Source organism: Hemitrygon akajei, unplaced genomic scaffold (genome assembly GCF_048418815.1).
Source record: "Hemitrygon akajei unplaced genomic scaffold, sHemAka1.3 Scf000147, whole genome shotgun sequence".
Classification (NCBI taxonomy): Eukaryota; Metazoa; Chordata; class Chondrichthyes; order Myliobatiformes; family Dasyatidae; genus Hemitrygon; species Hemitrygon akajei.
Genome location: NW_027332033.1, coordinates 119018 through 139614, shown reverse-complemented (window position 1 = coordinate 139614; position 20597 = coordinate 119018). Strand labels below are relative to the sequence as shown.

Here is a 20597-nt window from a genome sequence, read left to right as displayed (position 1 = left end):
ACTGGAGAGTTTAACATCGGTAGCTGAGCGAAGGGCGCTGAGTAGGCTACGGTCAATTATGGAAAACCCTGAACATCCTCTACATAGCACCATCCAGAGACAGAGAAGCAGTTTCAGCGACAGGTTACTGTCGATGCAATGCTCCTCAGACAGGATGAAGAGGTCAATACTCCCCAATGCCATTAGGCTTTACAATTCAACTGCCAGGACTTAAGAACTTTTTTTTTAAAGCTATTATTAATGCTTTTTGAGTTAGTGATTTTAGATGCATATCATATTATTACTGAGTTAAGTATTTTATGTAATGAGTTTTTGCTACAACAAGTGTATGGGACATTGGAAAAAATGTTGAATTTCCCCATGGGGATGAATAAAGTATCTATCTATCTATCTATCTATCTAATAGGTTGACTGTTCTATTTGGAATAGCTTCACATCAGATTCAGGGTATTTCATCTTCAGATCAACAAGTAATTGCATTTGTTACGCTACTGACAAGAAGGGCTATTTTATTAAAATGGAAAGATTTTTCTTCCCCTACATTAATTGAATGGTTTTCTCAAGGAATATTATGTCTTAGTTTGAAAAAATTAGAAGTAGAACTTTTGATCCTCGATTCGATTTTGAGAGAAGATGTGGTTCTTTGCTAAATATTATCATTTAATTTGAATTATGCTATATGGTTTCCTTCCAATTTAATTTTTTTATAAATATGAAATGGCGGTTGATGATTCTATTTTTATGTTTAGATGATGGTTAAACGTATTGCTCCGGGGGGTTGATTCTTAATGGTTTTTTCCCCTTTTTTGTAGTTAGTGGGTTTCTCCCCCTAGTTAGATGGGGTTCCTTTTTCCTTCTTTTTCCTATATATATTTTCCATATTCATATTTTACGATTAGTTTTTTCCTTCAGCTTTATTAATTTTATACATATTAATCTATTGAAGTCTTGTTTCATTCTATAGCTGTAGAAGATTATGTACTAGTAAAAAAAGATTCTAAAAATAAAAATGACAAAACAACAATGTAACAAAGCATTATGGCTGCAGAGATAGCGCAGTGCAGATAGACATATGGTGCAGGGTCACGTCGAGTTACATTGTGAGGTCGAGTCCATTTTATCATTCATTTGACTTATAACCACAGACAGGAAACCGTCCTTGAGCCGGGTGGTTCGCGCTTTAAGGTTTTTGTATCTCTTCCCCGATGGGAGAGCGGGTTTGCCGCAAGAATGTCCAGGCTGTGAGGATCTTTGAGTACATGACCTGCTTTTCCGAGGGAGGGGAAGTGTAGGAAGAGTCCATGGAGGGGAGGCTTGTTTCTCTGATGTTCTCTGCAGTTCCTTGCAGTCATGGGCAGAGCAGTAGCCATACGAAGGCGTGACGTATCGACAAGAAGCTCAGAGACCTCGGCCTTCACCCTGCCTTGTGTAGCTGGATCCTGGACTTCCTGTCAGATCGCCGGCAGGTGGTAAGTATGGGCTCGCGCACCTCTCTCTCTCTCTCTCTCTGACCCTCAGCACACATACCCCACAGGGTTGGCTTCTTGCCCCTTACTTTACTCTGTGCACCCATGACTTGTGTCGCCACCCACAGCTCCAATCTGCTAATTAAATTTGCTGACGACACTACACTGACTGTCCTAATCTGAAATAATAACGAGGCAGCCGACAGAGAAGAAGTCATCACCCCGACACAGTGGTGTCAAGAAAACAACCTCTCCCTCATTGTGACAAAAACACAGGAGCTGGTTGTGGATTACAGAAGGAATGGAGACAGGTATCAAATTCAACATTTCCAAGTCTGTTGTTGACACAAAATGCACATTTTAAGAATTGATCATGACAAAATGTATTTTATATATCGTTAATGACGTAAAGCATATTTATAGATTGTTACTGACAGAGAATCGTATAATTTGTGTTCCTTGTGTTATCTGAATGTACTTGCCTGTGATGCTGCCACAAGTCAGTATTTCTCTGTACCTGTACCTTCCCGTACTTGTGCACTTGGCAATAAATTCAACAGGACCTGAGAAATCTCAGTGAGATTTGATTAGTGATGATCATCTTGGCAGCTCGGTAGGTCGAATGTATGCGACAGTACACTGTTAAATGCAAAACCCTGAACAGTGTCGATGATCAGAGGGATCTCAGACTCCAAGGAGGCGGACTATGACGTCAGTCACAGGCTGACAGCGCTGACTGTGGACTGAACCATAAGAGAGAGAGAGAGCGATCTGCAGACAGGCAGTCGGCCAGTCTAAAGAGACAGAGAGAGACTGGAAAAGCTGATAGCTTCAGTTAGTCGCAGCTGAGGCTTGGAACTCTCCTGTGCCCACAAGAGTGGGTTGATCATCTGTACACGGAACCACAACGAACGTGTGTGGCTGTCACTTCGTATAATCCATAGGTGTGGGTTTTGGAATATCTTGTGTTAACCCTTGCCTGGGTATGTTGTGCGGTAACCCCTGGAAGACGGTATTCCTGTGACAGGTCCACATTCGCTGATAACTCGTATGTGGACAGATTCAACGGATAAGAACGTCGTCGGCGGTTATTTTGAAGTAACGGCCTTTTCTCTACGTTTCACCCTGGATTACAAATATCTCTCTCCCATCATTTATTCCGTGGATTACTGAACTTTCCTACTTTACCATCTCAAGACTCTAAGCTTTGTTCCCTCACGCTCGATAGTTTGGGAATTATATTTACACATATATACACATAACACTGTTAACTTTCCTTTATTTCATTAAGCTACTATAAGTAGATACTAATAAAGAGAATGGTTTTAACATCAAAACCAGACTCCGGTGTGAACTCTCTTGCTGCTGGTTCGTTTCTAAAACGTTACAGTTCGTAACACAGTTTTATAAAACTAGTTAGACCACACCTGGAGTGTTTCATACAGTTCTGGTCGCCCCCATTCTCGGAAGGATGTCGGGGCTTTGGAGAGGGCGCAGAAGAGGTTGACCAGGACACTGCCTAGATTAGAGGGCATGAGCTATAACGAGAGGCTGGACAAAATTGTCTTGTTTTCTCCAGAGCGGCGCAGGCTGGGGTGAGACTGGATGGACGTTTATAAGATTAAGAGAGGAATGATCGAGTGGACAGACGATATATTTTTCCTGGGGGTTGAAATGTCTAATACATTTAAGGTGAGAGGTGATGTGAGCGGCAAGTTTGCTTCTTTCCACAGACTAATGAGTAGCTGGAGTCTCTGCCCGGGTGGGGAGGGGGTGAAGTGGGTCGACTGTGTGTTCAGGAAAGACTTTCGTCTCTTCCGTCGGGATCACTGTCTGCGGGCCGAAGATATCACTTTCCCATCGGTGAGTATTGAGACCGATCCCGAGCGGGGAGATCCGATGTTGGCCGTGAGCCCCGAACTGTGGGCCAGGAATTCATTTGTTTCCAAACTATCTGGGCTCGTCAGAAATGTGTCGACTTCACTTAATCTGCATTGAACGATCCAAACCAGGAGCCCAGGCTGTCTGTTTCCGCAGAATTGAAATGGTAGTCCCGCCGACAGGTCACGTGAGGTTGTGTGCCGCAGATTCGCCCCGCCCTCCGCTTTGTGACGCCAGATCACGTGGTGTGATTTTGCCCACTTGGTGCCATTAACTTCCCCGAACTCGCCTCGCTTCCTGAGGCTGCTCACATTTGTCCTGGAGCTTTATGGCTGTTGTGTCTTCTCCTGGAGTGGGGTGGGTGAGAATGGAGAACGTCCCAGGTTGTGGGGATCTTTGATTTCACTGCCTGCTTTACCGAGGGACTGGGAAGTCTAGGGGGAGAATGGTTCGAGCCTCAGCCTGTTGTGTCCTTCAGCAAGGCATTTAGCCACACATTACTCCTGCACGTTCATAGCCCAGCGACGGCGGCCGGTCCAGTATGTACAAGAGAGGATCTGTAAACAAATTTCCTGAAATAGACCTGTTTTAACCTGGAAATGGAGTGATAGTATAACAGTAACGGAAGTGCAACTTTTCCCTGTAAATTATCCTGGAACCGATTTGACTGTTATTCCTGGAAATGTGTACAGTGCAGTTGTTGCTAACAAGGCTTACAAGAATAATCTCAGGAATGATCGGCGTCATGTATGAGGAGCATTTGATGGCTCTGGACCTGTGCTGGATGGAGTTCAGAGGGACGGTGGCAGTGTTGTGGGGATGTATGGTTAAGTAAACCTACCAAATGCTGAAAAGCCTGGATACAGTGGACATGGAGAGGATGTTTCTATTAGACAGAGAGTCTGTGATCTGACAGCACGGTCTCAGAATAAAGTTGCTTCCCTTTAAAACTGAGATGAGAAACATTTTTTTTGGCCAAAAGATGTCTGATATCAATGGCTTAACGACATTATGGCCTGCTTGGACCTCGAAAAAATTCATTATTTAGTTCTTAATTCGGATCTAAAGTTCCATAAGGTCTGGGGACCTTTTATAGAGTACTTTCATAACCTTCCTCTTGACTAGGGTTTTTTTTTTCTTTTTTTTTCTTCTTTTCGGTCCCTTGCTTTCAGATCCCTCATTTTTTTTCTGGTAGCAGGCATTATTATCCTCTGTTGCTAAGTGTATTCACAGTCTGGGAGTTTGACTGTCCGGACTTATACTCTTTATACTGTGTGGTGTTTGGTCTGGTGCTGTTGTTTTTTCTTTGTGTTGTGGGGCTTGGGGAGGACACTAAGCTCACTTGTCTTTAATTTAGGTGCTTTTTTTGTTAAAGTCTCTTCCTTTGTAGCATATTGTTATTGTATGCTTAATCTTGCACTGTATTAATGCTCCTCATTGGGATTTGGGGTTTTTAATTTTGTAAAATGTTTTGAAAAACTAATAAAAAAAAATTTAAAAAAAGATGTCTGATATGTGGAATTTGTTGCCGCAGAATTTGTTTGAGGCTGCCATTTGGGTATATTTGTGAAGATTAATATCCTGATGATTGCTGAGTAGGTTCAGGGATACAGGAGGAAGGCAGGAATATGATGTTGGAATAAAAATCAGCCCTGGTTGAGTGGTGGGCAGACCAGATGGATTGAATCACATAATTCTGTTCCTGACTGAATGATGGCTCCTTCTTATCCCATATCGTTTTGTGACATGTGAGGGACAATAAAATATTGTTTACTGAGGTCATTACATCTGCCTTCAGTGTTTAAATTTCAGCGAGTTTTGTTCTTAGTAACATTAAGCAGAAATGTTTGGTTCTCCTTTTCATTGTTAATGTGCTTCATTATCTCTCTGGTTAAAGTTAGACCTGCACTGAGAGGTTTATTGGAAGAAAAACCCCAACTGGAGGCAAAGCACGACTGAAGACAAGGGAACAGCAACAAGTGAACCAGCCCGAGGATTGAGAGCATCAACTGGAGAGAACCCATCTGACTCGAAGATTCCAGTGAGTCAGTCAGGAGAAAGTTTGGTGAGTCTCATTTACTCAAACACTGGTCCTTTAGACATTACATGCCTGTACAAAGGAAGGTAGGAAATAGTTGGGAGTGAGACTGAATGTGCCCAGAAGAACCAGTTATGCCAGTACCAGTCAGACCCAGTTGTGAAGAAGCCACCCCTACCCCCCCCCCAATATTCCCTTTGAACTTTTTGTCCTTCACCCTTAACCCATGTCCTCTGGGTTTTTTTTTTCTCTCCCCTAGCCTCAGTGGAAAAAGCCTGCTTGCATTCACTCTGTCTATACCCATCATAATTTTATATACCTCTATCAAGTCTCCCCTCATTCTTCTACACTCCTAAGAATGAAGTTCTAACCTATTCCACCTTTCTCTGTAACTCAGTTTCTTAAGTCCTGGCAACATCCTTGTAAACCTTCTCTGCACTCTTTCAACCTTATTAATATCCTTCCTGTAATTTGGTGACCAAAACTGCACACAATACTCCAAATTTGGCCTCACTAATACCTTATACAACCCCACCATAACATTCCAACTCTTATAATCAATACTTTGATTTATAAAGGCCAATGAACCAAAAGCTCTCTTTACTACCCTATCTACCTGTGATGCCACTTTTAGGGAATTTTCTATCAGTATTCCTGGATCCCTCTGTTCTAGTGCACTCCTCAGTGCCCTGCCAGTTACCTTGTATGTTCTACCTTGGTTTTTCCTTCCGTAGTGCAACACCTCACACTTGTCTGTATTAAACTACATCTGCCATTTTTCAGCCCATTTTTCCAGCTGGTCCAATTCCCTCTGCAAGCTTTGAAAACCTTCCTCACTGTCCAATACACCTCCAGTTTTTGTATCATCAACAAATTTGCAAATCCAATTTACCAAATTATCATCCAGATCATTGATATAGATGACAAATAACAATGGACCCAGCACTAATCCCTGTGGCACACCACTAGTCACAGTCCTCCACACAGAGAAGCAATCGTCCACTACCACTCTCTGACTTCTCCCATTCTCAATTCCCAATCAAATTTACTACCTCACCATGTATACCTAGTGACTGAATCTTCCTAACTAACCTCCCATGCGGGACCTTGTCAAAGGCCTTACTGAAGTCCACTACATCCACTGCCTTGCCTTCATCAACTTTCCTTGTAACCTCGAAAATCTCTAATATATTTGTTAAACATGGCACAAAGCCATGTTGACTCTCCCTAATAAGTCCCTGTCTGTCTAAATAATTGTCGATCCTATCTCTTAGTATTCCTTCCAATAATTTACCCATGACCGACATCAAACTTGCCAGCCTATAATTTCCCAGATTACTTTTAGAGCCTGCTTTAAATAACAGAACAACATGAGCTATCCTCCAAATCTCTGGCACCTCACCTGTAGATAATGACTTTTAAATATATCTGCCAGGGCCCCTGCAATTTCAACACTCGTCTCCTTCAAGGTCCGAGGGAATATCCTGTCAGGTCCTGGAGATTTATCTACTCACCTCAAGATAGCAAGCACCTCCTCCTCTTCTGTCTGTATAGGTTCCATGACCTCAATACTTGTTTGCCTTATTTCCATTGACTCCATGCCAGTTTCCTTAGTAAATTCAGACACAAAAAAACCATTTAACATCTCCCCAATTTCTTTTGGTCCCATACATAACCAACCACTCTGATCTTCAAGAGGACCAATTTTATCCCATAACTATCCTTTTGCTATTAATATAGCTGTGGAAGCTCTTACTATCCTTCACCTTGACTGCCAACACTACCTCATGTCTTCTTTCAGCCCTCCTGATTTCTTCCTTAAGTATTTGTTTGCACTTTTTATACTCCTCAAGTACCTTATTTGCTCCCTGTTTCTTATACATGTCATACATCTCTCTCTTCTTTATCAGAGTTCCAATATCCATCGAGAACCAAGGTTCCTTATTCTTATTCACTTTGCCTTTAATCCTGAGACTTTGTTCCCAGGGTGTCCTCATGGGCCGTCCAGAAATGATTTCAGCTGGTGACAGCCCTGTTTTCCCCTGTGGGGTAACCCTCATGTGGAATCGGGCTAATGGTCGGACCTTCAACCAAGTGAGTCCAGTCTCCAGTGTTAGTCTGGCCAGTTTACACTTCAGAGTGCCATTGGCTCTTTCCACTCTGCCAGCGGCCCATGGGTGGTGTACACAGTGGAATTGTTGCTTGATAGCTAGTTTGTTACATACCCCTTCATTTACTTTCACCATAAAGTGTGAGCCATTGTTGAACTCAGCATCTCTGGCTTGTACCTGGGAATTATTTCCCTTAATAATACCTTCACAACAGTCACAGCAGTATTAATGGTAGTTGGAATAGCTTCAATCCATCTACTAAATACATCTATAATAACTAAGCAGTATCTATAGCAATGTACTCTAGGCAATTCAATAAAATCAACTTGTAGACACAAAAAGATCCACCTGGCAAGGTAGTCATACCCGATGTGCAGGGTAAAGGTTACCAACCATTCCCTCCTTTCTGAGGTGTGTCAAATCATGTTTCTGATCGACTAATATTGGTAAAAACTGTGTAGGAACACAAACCTGTCCCGCTAGGTGATCCGAAAACTTAGGCCGGGGACTTTTTGGCACCTCATATGGGACCACAGTTTGCACTCCTCCACAGAGGCATCCCCCTGAAAACTATGTACCTCCGTCATGTCTGGCAAACCCGCTCTGCTTTAGTCATGGAAGGTTGTTTGACGGGAACCCAAGGGGACTACAACTACTGAGGATTTTGCCACAGTTTTCGCTGTCTAATCTGCTAAAGCATTGCCTTTAGTGACCAGGGTAGACATGCGGGTGTGGGCTGCACATTTAATAATGGTCAAAACTCGAGGTAGCTGCAGAGCGGTGAGTAAGTTGTTTTCAAAGGTGGCATTACTAATGGGGTGGCCAGAGGAAGTCAGGAATCCCCACATTCCCAGAGAGTGCCGTAGTCATGTACAATTCCAAATGCATAACGGGAGTCTGTGTAAACGTTCCCACTTTAGTCTGTTGCTAGGATACAGGCACGAGTCAGAGCAAACAGCTCAGCCTTCTGGGCGGAGACAGCTGCTTCAAAAGAGGCCTGCTCAATTAGTTCACTGTCCGTCACTATCGCATCGATTCCCTGCTGGATCCACAAAAGATAGATAGATAGATACTTTATTCATCCCCATGGGGAAATTCAACATTTTTTTCCAATGTCCCATACACTTTTGTAGCAAAACTAATTACATACAATACTTAACTCAGTAAAAATATGATATGCATCTAAATCACTTCTCTCAAAAAGCATTAATAATAGCTTTTAAAAAGTTCTTAAGTAGTTTACTTAAATACATGGAGTCCTAACCCCGGCACTTTAACATATCTTACTCCTGGCGGTTGAATTGTAAAGCCGAATGGCATTGGGGAGTATTGATCACTTCATCCTGTCTGAGGAGCATTGCATCGATAGCAACCTGTCGCTGAAACTGCTTCTCTGTCTCTGGATGCTGCTATGTAGAGGATGTTCAGGGTTTTCCATAATTGACCGTAGCCTACTCAGCGCCCTTCGCTCTGCTACCGATGTTATACTCTCCAGTACTTTGCCCACGACAGAGCCCGCCTTCCTTACCAGCTTATTAAGACGTGAGGCGTTCCTCTTCTTAATGCTGCCTCCCCAACACGCCACCACAAAGAAGAGGGCGCTCTCCACAACTGACCTATAGAACATCTTCAGCATCTCACTACAGACATTGAATGACGCCAACCTTCTAAGGAAGTACAGTCGACTCTGTGCCTTCCTGCACAAGGCATCTGTGTTGGCAGTCCAGTCTAGCTTCTCGTCTAACTGTACTCCCAGATACTTGTAGGTCTTAACCTGCTCCACACATTCTCCATTAATGATCACTGGCTCCATATGAGGCCTAGATCTCCTAAAGTCCACCACCATCTCCTTGGTCTTGGTGATATTGAGCTTCCATCCTCATGAAACGGTGTCTCGGGCTAGAGGGAGTATTGCGGAATGGATGGGAGAGCCTGTCCTTCTTTCACTCTGATCCAGACGGGGGCAGTCGGTGCGGACAACCATGGCCTGAAATTGCCCAGAGCTGTGGTACAACGTCTTGCGTTCGGTCAATATTAAAAGAGTGTCTTCACCTCAGACTCCTTCCAGTATCAGAGTTGGCATGCGGCCAGGTCTTGCCAGTCTTCCGCGGTGATGGAGGCTTGTTTCGTCAGGGTGTGGGCAAGGAACCATAGGCTCTTTGGCTTGAACCCAGGGCAAACCCTATCGGTGGTATGGGGAACCACCAGACCTGTCTGTTGCCAAAGGAAATCCAGGAACTTCGGCCAGTAATGCACTGCCCTCTCTTCCTTTAACCTCTCCAATCACCATGACTGGGAACTTCTGTCCCTCGAGGGGTGCATAATATTGGCTTTCCTCAGTGACGCACCCCGTAGGATCATAGCACAGAGTCACATGAGGGTCGGCCGCTGGCGGAAGGGGTTCAAATGCAGTGGAGTCCAGATTAAGTGCCCACCACTGGGGGGTTTTAGAAACTGGGGAAGCTGTCGGTTGTTCACTAGCCCCAGGGTGACACCCTTGTCTGTGTCTCCACTCCTCCTGTCCTCCACAATCAGCTCCTCTGTTTTTGTGACATTGAGGGAGAGGTTGTTTTCTTGACACCAGTCAGATGTTGTTCAGACCTCAGACAGAGTCAGCAATCAAATGGTTGAGCATGGTGTGATGAATGTGCTGAGCTGTGTATATCACAATGCAAGAAGCATCGTAGGAAAGCCCGATGAGCTCAGGACAGGGAATTATGATATTGTAGACATTATTGGGACTTGGGTGCACCCAATAGTCTGAGGGATTTAGAGGAACAAAAGTTATTCAGTAAGTAATTTTAACTTTCCATATATTGACTGGGACTCCCATACTGTAAAAGGAATAGATGGGGTAGAGTTTCTCAAATGTGCCCTTAATCGGTACGTAGAATTCCCGACGTAGAAGTGTGCAATAAGCTGTTAGGCAATGATCAGGGCTTGTGACAGAAATTAGTGATCATAATGACATGAAATTCAAAATAAAGATGGAAAAAGAGAGGTCTGGACCATGGGTTGAGATTCTAAATTGGAGAAAGGTCAATTTTGATGGTATCAGAAAGGATCTGGCAAGTGTGGATTGGGACAGGCTGTTTTCTGACAAAGGAGTACTTAGTAAGTGGGAGGCCTTGAGAAGTGAAATTTTGAGGATATAGAATTTGTACGTGCCTTACGAAATGAAAGTTGAAACATAACTGGTTCAGGGAAACTCGGCTTTCAGGAGATATTGAGGCCCTGGATATTTCGTTCCTATAAATGCCTCAGACTGTTGGGTGCGACCAAGACTCATTAATGACTGACTCATGAATCATCTTTCCACGCCCTAAGCTCATCTGACTTTTTTTTAGTTGTCTTCTGTTGGTTTCTAGCTTCCCAATAGCATTTGCTCTTTTGTTTGCCCTCTCTTTGGCTTTTATGTTGGCTTTGGCTTCTCATTCCAGCCACGGTTGTGTCCTCCTGCCTTTCCAATGCTTCCACTTCTTTGGGATATTATCGACAACTGATCTCCCGAATTGCTCCCAGAAACTCCAGCCATTGCTGCTCCATTGTCACTCCTACCTTTTCCCTTCCAAACAAGTTTGGCCAGCTTCTCTGTTATAGAAACGTGGAACAGTTCATAGAGAAACTGGCTATTTGGCTCATCTGGTCAATGCCGAAATAAAACAACATTTAAACTGTCTAATGCATCTACCTGCACCGAGACCATCGCCCTCCATACCCCTACCAACCAGGCTCCCATCCAAACTTCCTTCAAATGAACCACTTGTGTTGGCATCTCATTCCATGCTCACACAACCATTTCAGTAAAGAGCTTTTCCAAATGTTCCTCTTAAATTTTCACCTTCCTCACTTATCCATGCCCTCTAGTTGTCATCCCACCCAACCTCAGAGGAAAAAGCTGCTTGCATTTACCCTATCTATACCCTCATAATTCTGTACACTTCTGACAAATCCTCGAAGTAATGCATAATTTCATTCTTTCTGTTTCGAGCATTTTTTAGGTGCATAAGATGATGAGGGGCATTGTCCTTGTGGATAGCCAGAGGTTTGCTCCCAGGGCTGAAATGGCTCACATAAGGGGGCACAGTTTAAGGTGATTTGAAATAGATACTGTGGGGATGTCGGGGTAAGTTTTCTACACAGAGACTGGTGGGTGCATGGAATGCACTGCCGGCTTTTTCGGTGTTTCAGTTACTGTGGGGCCAGGCAGATCAGTGGGAACAGGGAATAATACCAATGGAGAGAGTCAAACTGAGCCAGGTCACAGACTGGAGATGGCAGAAATGCCCCATTCTTACAGAGACATGAAAAGCATCAGAGAGTTTGATGGTCATTCCAGACACCAGCACTGTGCCCAGTTAGAAGGTGATTTCCTTCTCCAACTTGTGTTGAACTTCACTGTAACAGTGTGATGACAGATCACATCTTGACATCTCAAGGAATCTCATCTGAAAGGTTGTCCTACACCCATTGATGGATTTTGTAAATCTCTTTACAGGTTACAAATGACAAGGAATTTGCGGGAATCGTGAACACAACACACTAGTTTTGTTGTCGCTGTCCAGATATTTAAGAAGTGGAACAAGGGATTCACTCGAACATCTTTCCTGCTCAGACTGTGGGGAGGGATTCAGTTGATCATCTGTGTGACTGGCATACCCGTCATCTTACACAGGCGGGACCCAATCATCTGCTCAGACAGTGGGAATGGATTCAGTCGGATATTTCAACTGAAGGTACATCAGCAAGTTCACACTGGGGCAAGGCCATTCACCTGTTCTGTGTGTGGGAAGGGATTCAGTCAGTCATCCCACCCGTGGACACACCGGTCAGTTCACACTGGGCAGAGGCTGGTCATCTGCTGAATTTGTGGGGAAGGATTCACTCGGTCATCTGATCTAATGGCTCACCAGCAAGTTCACACTGGGGAGCAGCCGTTCACCTGTTCAGACTGTGGGAAGGGATTCACTCGGTCATCCCACCTACTGGTACACAAGTCAGTTCACACTGGGGAGACGCCGTTCACCTGCTCAGTGTGTGGGAAGGGATTCACTCAGTCATCTAAACTGAAGGAACATCAGAGAGTTCACACTGGAGAGAGGCCATTCATCTGCTCAGACTGTGGGAAGGGATTCACTCGGTCATCCCAGCTACTGGTACACAAGTCAGTTCACACTGGGAAGTGGCCATTCACATGCTCAGACTGTGGGAAGGGATTCACTTGCTCATCTCAACTGAAGGTACATCAGAGAGTTCACACTGGAGAGAGGCCGTTCACCTGCTCAGACTGTGGGAAAGGATTCACTTCATCATCTCAACTGAAGGTACATCAGCGATTTCACATCGGGGAGAGGCCATTCACCTGCTCAGACTGTGGGAAGGGATTTACTTCCTCATCTGATCTTAAGGTACATCAGCGAGTTCACACTGGGGAGAGGCCGTTCACCTGCTCAGACTGTGGGAAAGGATTCACCTTATCATCTCAACTGAAGCTACATCAGCGAGTTCACACTGGGGAGAGACCGTTCACCTGCTCAGACTGTGGGAAGGGATTCATTCAGTCATCCGACCTACTGGTACACAAGTTAGTTCACACTGGAGAGAGGCCGTTCACCTGCTCAGACTGTGGGAAGGGATTCACTCGGTCATCCGACCTACTGGTACACAAGTCAGTTCACACTGGGAAGAGCCCGTTCACCTGTTCAGACTGTGGGAAGGGATTCACTCGGTCATCTAAACTGAAGGTACATAAACGAGTTCACACCGGAGAGAGGCCGTACAGCTGCTCAGTGTGTGGGAAAGGATTCACTCTGTCATCCAACCTAATGGCACACCAGCGAGTTCACACTGGGGAGAGGCCGTTCACCTGCTTGGACTGTGGGAAGGGATTCACTTGCTCATCTAATCTGAAGGTACATCAGCGAGTTCACACTGGGGAGAGGCCATTCACCTGCTCAGACTGTGGGAAGGGATTCTCTTGGTCATCTCAACTGAAGGAACATCAGAGTGTTCACACTGGAGAGAGGGCATTCACTTGCTTAGACTGTGGGAAGGGATTCACTTGCTCATCTAAATTGCAAGTACATCAGCGAGTTCACACTGGAGAGAGGCCATTCACCTGCTCAGACTGTGGGAAGGGGTTTACTCGGTCATCCCACCTACTGGTACACAGGTCAGTTCACACCGGAGAGAGGCCGTTCACCTGCTCCGTGTGCAGGAAGGGATTCACTTGGTCATCTCAACTGAAGGAACATCGGAGAGTTCACACCGGGGAGAGGCCATTCACCTGCTCAGAATGTGGGAAGGGATTCAGTCGGTCATACGACCTTCTGGCACACCAACGAGTTCACACTGGGGAGCAGCCGTTCACCTGCTCAGACTGTGGGAAGGGATTCACTTGGTCATCTCAACTACAGAGACACCAGCGAGTTCACACTGGGTAGAGGCTGATCACCTGCTCAGACTTTGGGAAGAGATTCTCTCAGCCAAATCAACTAAATGTTCATCATTGTGTTCACATTGGGGAGAGGCTGTTCTCCTGCTGTGAAGGTGGGAAGCGATTCACTGAGTCATCTAACCTTATGTAAATATCGCTTTGGCTAGCAACTTAATATAGGGGGTAGTAGCCCCCGAGCCTAGAAAAGAAATCTCATTTGGGTGGATGCTGCGTGATGTTATAAATCAGTGCTGTACCCCGAAATAACAAATGGTACACAATATGTGATTAAACAATTGAGCTTTATAATTCTTACTTTGACTGAGGCAATGATGTACAGTATATCAGTAAAGTTTCCCGTACCATTTGACTTCATTGTGCAGTATTATCTTGCACCTTCTATCTCACTGAGTTTTCCAGTAATCAGTTTTTGTTAGCTAGAACGACAAGAGGTTTAATTGAATGCATCACCTGGTGGGATAACAGTTATAAGCTACTATCATAGGGTATGACAGGAAAGATTCTAGCATTTAGTTACGAACCGTAACACACCAGAAACGAACCAGCAGCAATAGACTGCACCTGGAGTCTGGTTTTGATGTTAAAACAACTATCTTCATTAGTATCTTCTTATAATCTAGTAACTTAAGCAAGATAAACCAAAGTTAACAGTGATATAACTCCGAAACTATTGAGCTCGGTGTTGGGGTGGGGGTGGAGAACTAGGCTTAGAGTCTTGAGATGGTTAAGTATGAAAGTCTAGTTCATTCATGGAATAAGGGATAGGAGAGAGAGATTTGTAATCCAGGGTAAGTGCAGAGAGAAGGCAATTACGTTGAATTCCACATGTTCCACGGTGGTTAAAATGAGTTAACAGTCGCCGTAGGTTTTATCTGTCGTCGTTCCAAATCCACATATGAATTATCACCGAAAGTGACTTGTCACAGGGATATCATCTTCAAGTGAATCGCCACACCACATACCCAGGCAAGGGTTAACACGTAAGTGGTCTCCACAGGATTCCCCAAACAAAATCCACTCCTGTGGATTATTTGAGGTGCCAGGCACACATTCGATGTGCACTGGATCGATAATCAAACCACCCTTGTGGGCACAGGAGAGTTCCAAACAGTGACCCTTGGCCACTAGCTTCCTTGTCTGAATCCTTTTGTTCTCTTTCTTTGTCTCCTTCTGACTGTGAGTGTCTGTGTCCTCGCTTAAAACGAAACAAACTGCGAGTAAAGTAAACAAGCTGCAAGTCAGACAGTCCCGCCTCCTTGAGGTCACTCTGTAAAAATCAAAAATGAGCTGAGAAAGTCAGCGGCTGATGTCATTGTTAGTCCCCACCTCACTCAGGCACTCTCTTAAAGTGACAGTCCAAAGCAAACGGAACCCAGGGACTCATAACACTTCCCCTTTCCCAAAAAATAATTTTTGATCTCAAAGAGCAAATTTTTAACTGCAAACTACAGTATATAAGACAATACACATACGGTTATGTAACACACTGCAGCAGCATTCACAGATACCAGATTCTGTTTCGCTATTAAAACTGTAAGCTTAGCATCTGGAAAGACAATCGGCAATGATATTATCTGTGGATTTTATACGCGTTATCACAATATCATACTCTTGCAAAATAAGACACTAGTATAACAATCTTCTGTTTTTGTCCTTTACCTTACTCAAAAACACCAACAGATTATGATCAGTATAAACTACAAGAGGTTTCTTCTCAGGACAAACACAGACATCGAAATGCTGCAAAGCCAAGATGAGTGACAACAACTCTTTCTCTAAGAACCATAGAACATTACAGCACAGAAACAGGCCTTTTGGCCCTTCTTGGCTGTGCCGAACCATTTTTCTGCCTAGTCCCACTGACTTGCACCTGGGCCATATCAACCCAAACGCCTCTCATCCATATACCTGTCCAGGTTTTTCTTAAATGTCAAAGGTGAGCCCGCTAAGATGGAATAATTTCTTTGATGCTCATTGAATTTTCTCGAAAAGTAAGCTACAGGCTGTTCAACATCATCATCATCTTTCTGTAATATCACTGCCCCGGCAGCTTCATCACTGGCATCCACAACTATAGAAAATGGCTTTGTAAAGTCAGGTGCCCTGAGCACAGGTTAATGACATAAAAATGGCTTTCAATCGATCAAATGCCTCCTGACAAGGCTCGGTCCAAACAAACTTTTTACCCTTCTTGAGGAGATTAGTCAGAGGAAGAGCGATATAAGCAAAGTTCTTACAGAACTTACGATAATATCCTACCATTCCCAGAAACCTTCTAAGATCCTTCTTACCAGTCAGAATAGGAACTTCAGAAATTGCCTGGACTTTTGCCTGAACAGGAGCCAACTTGCTTTGACCTACAACATAGCCAAGATAAGTCACAGTGGCATGGCGAAATTCACTCTTAGCTAAATGAAAGGCTGGCCTGGGAAAGCCTGTCAAACAGCTTCTCTACTGCAGAGATATGCTTTTCCCAAGTGTCACTCCCTGTGACTAAGTCATCAATATAGGCATCTGTGTGTTCTAATCCTCGAATTACAGAATCAAACGTTCTCTGGAATGATCCTGGACCATTTTTTCATTCCAAACGGCAAAACATTGTATTCATACAACCCAGAAGGTATCACAAACGCAGAAATTTCTCTACCTCTGTCCATCAATGGAACACACCAATACCCTTTCAACAGATCAACCTTTGTAAGAAATTTAGCTTTTCCAACTTTATCGATGCAATCATCCACCCTAGGGATAGGATAGGCATCTGTTTTTGTTACTGCACTTACCTTCCTATAACCAGTGCAAAATCTAATACTGCCATCAGGTCTGGGCACAATAACGGGGGGTGAATCCAATCTGATGCTGAAGGACTAATAATACCATTTTCCAGCATATTTTCAAATTCTTGCTCAGCCAATTTACACTTTTCTACTTTCATACGATATTGGTGTTGTTTAATAGGTTTAGCTTGATCAATATCTACATCATGTACTACGACCGTGGTTTGCCTGGGAACATCGGGATATACATGTTTAAACTTCAGAATTAATTCCTTCAGCTGTTGTTGTTGCTTTGGCTGCAGATGAGACAACTTGTTATCAATGTTTTCCAGAACAACCGAGTTCACGAGCCTGACTGGTACCACGGTTGGCTTGTGAAAAATGTCAGACGAGTCAATTCATATGTTTTGACAACAACACTCACAGATGGTGCGTGTTTGTCAAAATAAGGCTTTATTATATTTATGTGTACAACCCGTGTTAGTGTACGTCAGTCGGGAGTTTTAATAACATAATTCACAACATTAATTTGAGAGCCTATTTCATACGGTCCATTGAATTTGGTGGTTTATTTTTGAACTTCAAAACATAGTCTAACAAGTTAACATGTACATCCCCATCAATCCACTGTTCCTTTAACAAGGTCAGAGGTCCCCTCACTCTATGACCAAATACAAATTCAAATGGACTAAAGCCCAGTGATTCTGTACTGATGGTTTTAATGAGAACAAAAGCAAATATATTCCTTCATCCCATTCTTTCCATTTTCAACGCAATATGTCTTAATCATTGTTTTGAGTGTAGAATGAAAACTTCCGGCAGCCCATGTGATTACAGATGGTACGCAGATGATGTTATTTGTTCAGCTCGTAGTTCATAAACTACCTACTGAAATAATCCAGGTGTAAAATTACTTTCTTGATCAGACTGGATTTCTTTAGGCAATCCAGAAAAAGTGGGGGAAAAAAACAACAACTTGGTAAGAACTTTCGCTACAGTTTTAGCTTTAATATTTCTGGGAGGTATTGCCACTGGGAATCTGGATGCAGTACACATTATAGTTAGCAGATACTGATGGCCAGCTTTAGTCTTTGGCAATGGGCCAACACAATCCACTATAAATTTAGAAAAGGGTTCACCGAATGCACGTATAAACCACAGTGGGGCCACTGGGATGACCTGGTGGGGTTTACCCACAGCTGGGAAAGTGTGACAGGTTTGAAAAAGGTCACATCTTTCCTCAAATTAAGCCAGTAAAATTATTTTATAAACCTGTTTACAGTTATATTCACTCCAAAATGGCCACCTAACGGCATACTGTGGGCCAAAGTTAAAATTTCAGCCCTATAACTTTAGGAACTACAACTTGGTGAACAATTGCCCATTCCTCACTCGCTGGTATTGCAGGTGGCCTCCACTTCCTCATTAACACTCCATCCTTGAGATAACAATCTACTGGCACTTTCTTAATCTAATCATCTGACAGACCTGTTTCTTTTAAAGTTTCAATATCAGGGTCTCGGTTCTGTTCTGCTATAAACTCCTTCCTAGACAGGGATAAATCTTTCTCATCAGACTTACTATCTGAATCCTGTTGAAACAATGAAGGCAGAAATGTCCCTGACATGTCATCATAACCGGAATCCCGATTTTAGCTATCATGGGTATCAGAATCATGCTGCACAGAACTGTCTGCGTCGGCAGACTTTTTAGCCATACTTCAAGTTACTGCGCAGGAAGGATAAATGTTAAAATCCATCTGTGGGTCGTCAGTGGTTGGCTTAGTTGTCAACAGCACAGCAGGAACAACTTTACCATCTGCCAGGTCATTCCCTAACAGCAAGGTAACATCTTCCACCGGTAAACTGGAGCATAATCCGATCTTAACAGGTATCCAAACCAATCCTGACTGTAAAGTTACCTTGTACAACGGCACAGAAACCATTCCACCCCAAATGTCTTTAATAAGATTTACCTCACCGGTTTCAGTCTCATCACCAAACTTTAGAACGCTCTCTAATATAAGTGACTGAGAAGCCCCTGTATCTCAAACAAATTTCAGTGGTACCGGGGTTGACCCTTTCTTTAATAATGCAATCCCATCTGACATAAAATAATCAAATCTCTTCTTAACTGGGTCAGACCTCTCAAATCCTTTTCTGAGCCTCAACAGAATGTTCAGAACCCCGTGGATTCACAGGTGCTTCAACATACTGCACACAGGCATTCGGGACTGCCTCTTTTTCCTTTTTCTCCCCCAGGAGGTAACAATTATCCATCATATGACCAGCTTTTTTACAATAGTAACAAGTAAGACAAGCATATTTCTCCTTCAACTGCTTCCCTTCATCCTTACTCTTGTCACTAGTCCCAGCTTTATTTCCTGGTTTACCCTTGTGATCCCTGCTACTCTTTTGGAAGCTATTATTCAAGGTAAACTTAACCTTATGAGTTAAAACAATCTCATCTGCTAATCTAGCAGACTCCTGCAAAGTGGCAGCATCCTTTTCATCTAAATATGTCTTTATATCATCAGGGACGCACCCTCTGAATTCTTCAATTAAAACCAACTCTTTCAAGCTGTTAAAATTATCATTTATATTTTTATATGTGCACCAGCGGTCGAAACACACAAACTTCTCATAAGCAAATTCCATATAAGTCTAGTTTACAGACTTTCTCAAATTTCTAAACTTTTGCCTGTATGATTCTGGGACCAACTCGTAAACTTTGAGCACAGCTTGTTTCACAATGTCATAATCAGCTGCTTCATCAACTGTCAAAGCAGAATAGGCTTTACTGAGCCTTCCCCTTAATTACACTTTGTAAGAGAATAGGCCAACCCTCTTTTGGCCACTTTAAACTGAGCAACCTTCTCAAAATGCTAAAAGTATTTATCAACCTCTACCTCGTCAAATGAAGGTACAAATTTAACTTCCCGACTGGCCTTAAACTTATCGCCAGAGTCTAACACTCGACCCCTTTGCTGCTATCTCTCTATCTTTTCCAGCTCGAACAGCCTCTGCCTTTCTGCATCCTCCCTCTGTTTTTCTGCCTTTCTAGCCTCAAACTGCCTCTGCCTTTCCGCAGTCTCCATCTTTAATTTTTTTCACTTGTACTGGAGCTCAAGTTAACTAGGTTTACTTTCAGGAAGCACCTCCAACTCCTCCACTTTAAACACAACCTCAGATACATAATGTTCAGCTATTACACTCTGCATCTGTGCACTCCTCATTTTCGATTTCCCCTTAGCATGTTTTAACATTTTAGCAATACTTAACAACTCAATCCTTCTGGCGTCTTCCAATGCCTCAGAGGCTGGCACTTCCAGGCATCTATCAACATCCATTGCTACTGATTTTCCACAGACAAATAAATCCAAAGGAATTTCCCCAATGAAATCGATAATTAATGACCATGACCCCAATCTGTTCATATCCCAGACGCAGGCCCCAATTTTGTTATGAATTGTAACGCTTTAGAAACGAACAGCAGCAATAAGCTACACCTGGAGTCTGTTTTGATGTTAAAACTATCTTTATTAGAATCTACTTGTAATATAGTAATTTAAACAATATAAACAAATGTGTTATGTGTATATATATGTGCAAATATAACTCCCAGACTATTGTATTCGGGAGGAACAAGGCTTAGCGTCTCGAGATGGCAAAGTATGAAAGTTTAGTTCAACAATGGAATAGGTGATGAGAGAGATATTTGTAATCCAGCGTAAATGTTGGGAGAAGGTAATTATGTCGAATTCCACAGGTTTCATGGTGGTAAAACGAGACAACAGTTGCTGTAGATTGTATTCGTCATCATTCCAAATCCACATACGAATTATCACGGAAAGTGAATTGTCACAAA

At 43.3% G+C, this 20597-nt stretch overlaps 1 protein-coding gene across 3 annotated transcripts; it reads left to right on the top strand.

Moving 5' to 3' along the window:
• Positions 1–3240: 3240 nt before the first annotated feature.
• On the top strand, positions 3241–14241 carry LOC140723914 (uncharacterized). Of its 3 annotated transcripts, none has more exons than XM_073038454.1 (3): positions 3241–3329; positions 5245–5412; positions 11995–14241. In XM_073038454.1, exon 3 carries the CDS (start codon positions 12398–12400, stop codon positions 13937–13939), a length of 1542 nt encoding a protein of 513 aa, XP_072894555.1. In that variant the 5' UTR covers positions 3241–3329; positions 5245–5412; positions 11995–12397; the 3' UTR covers positions 13940–14241. The 3 variants fall into 3 exon arrangements, with proteins under 3 accessions (XP_072894555.1, XP_072894556.1, XP_072894557.1); XM_073038455.1 differs by having other exon boundaries at positions 3249–3329; positions 5249–5412; XM_073038456.1 differs by lacking the exon at positions 3241–3329 and adding an exon at positions 3819–3886.
• Positions 14242–20597: the final 6356 nt, after the last annotated feature.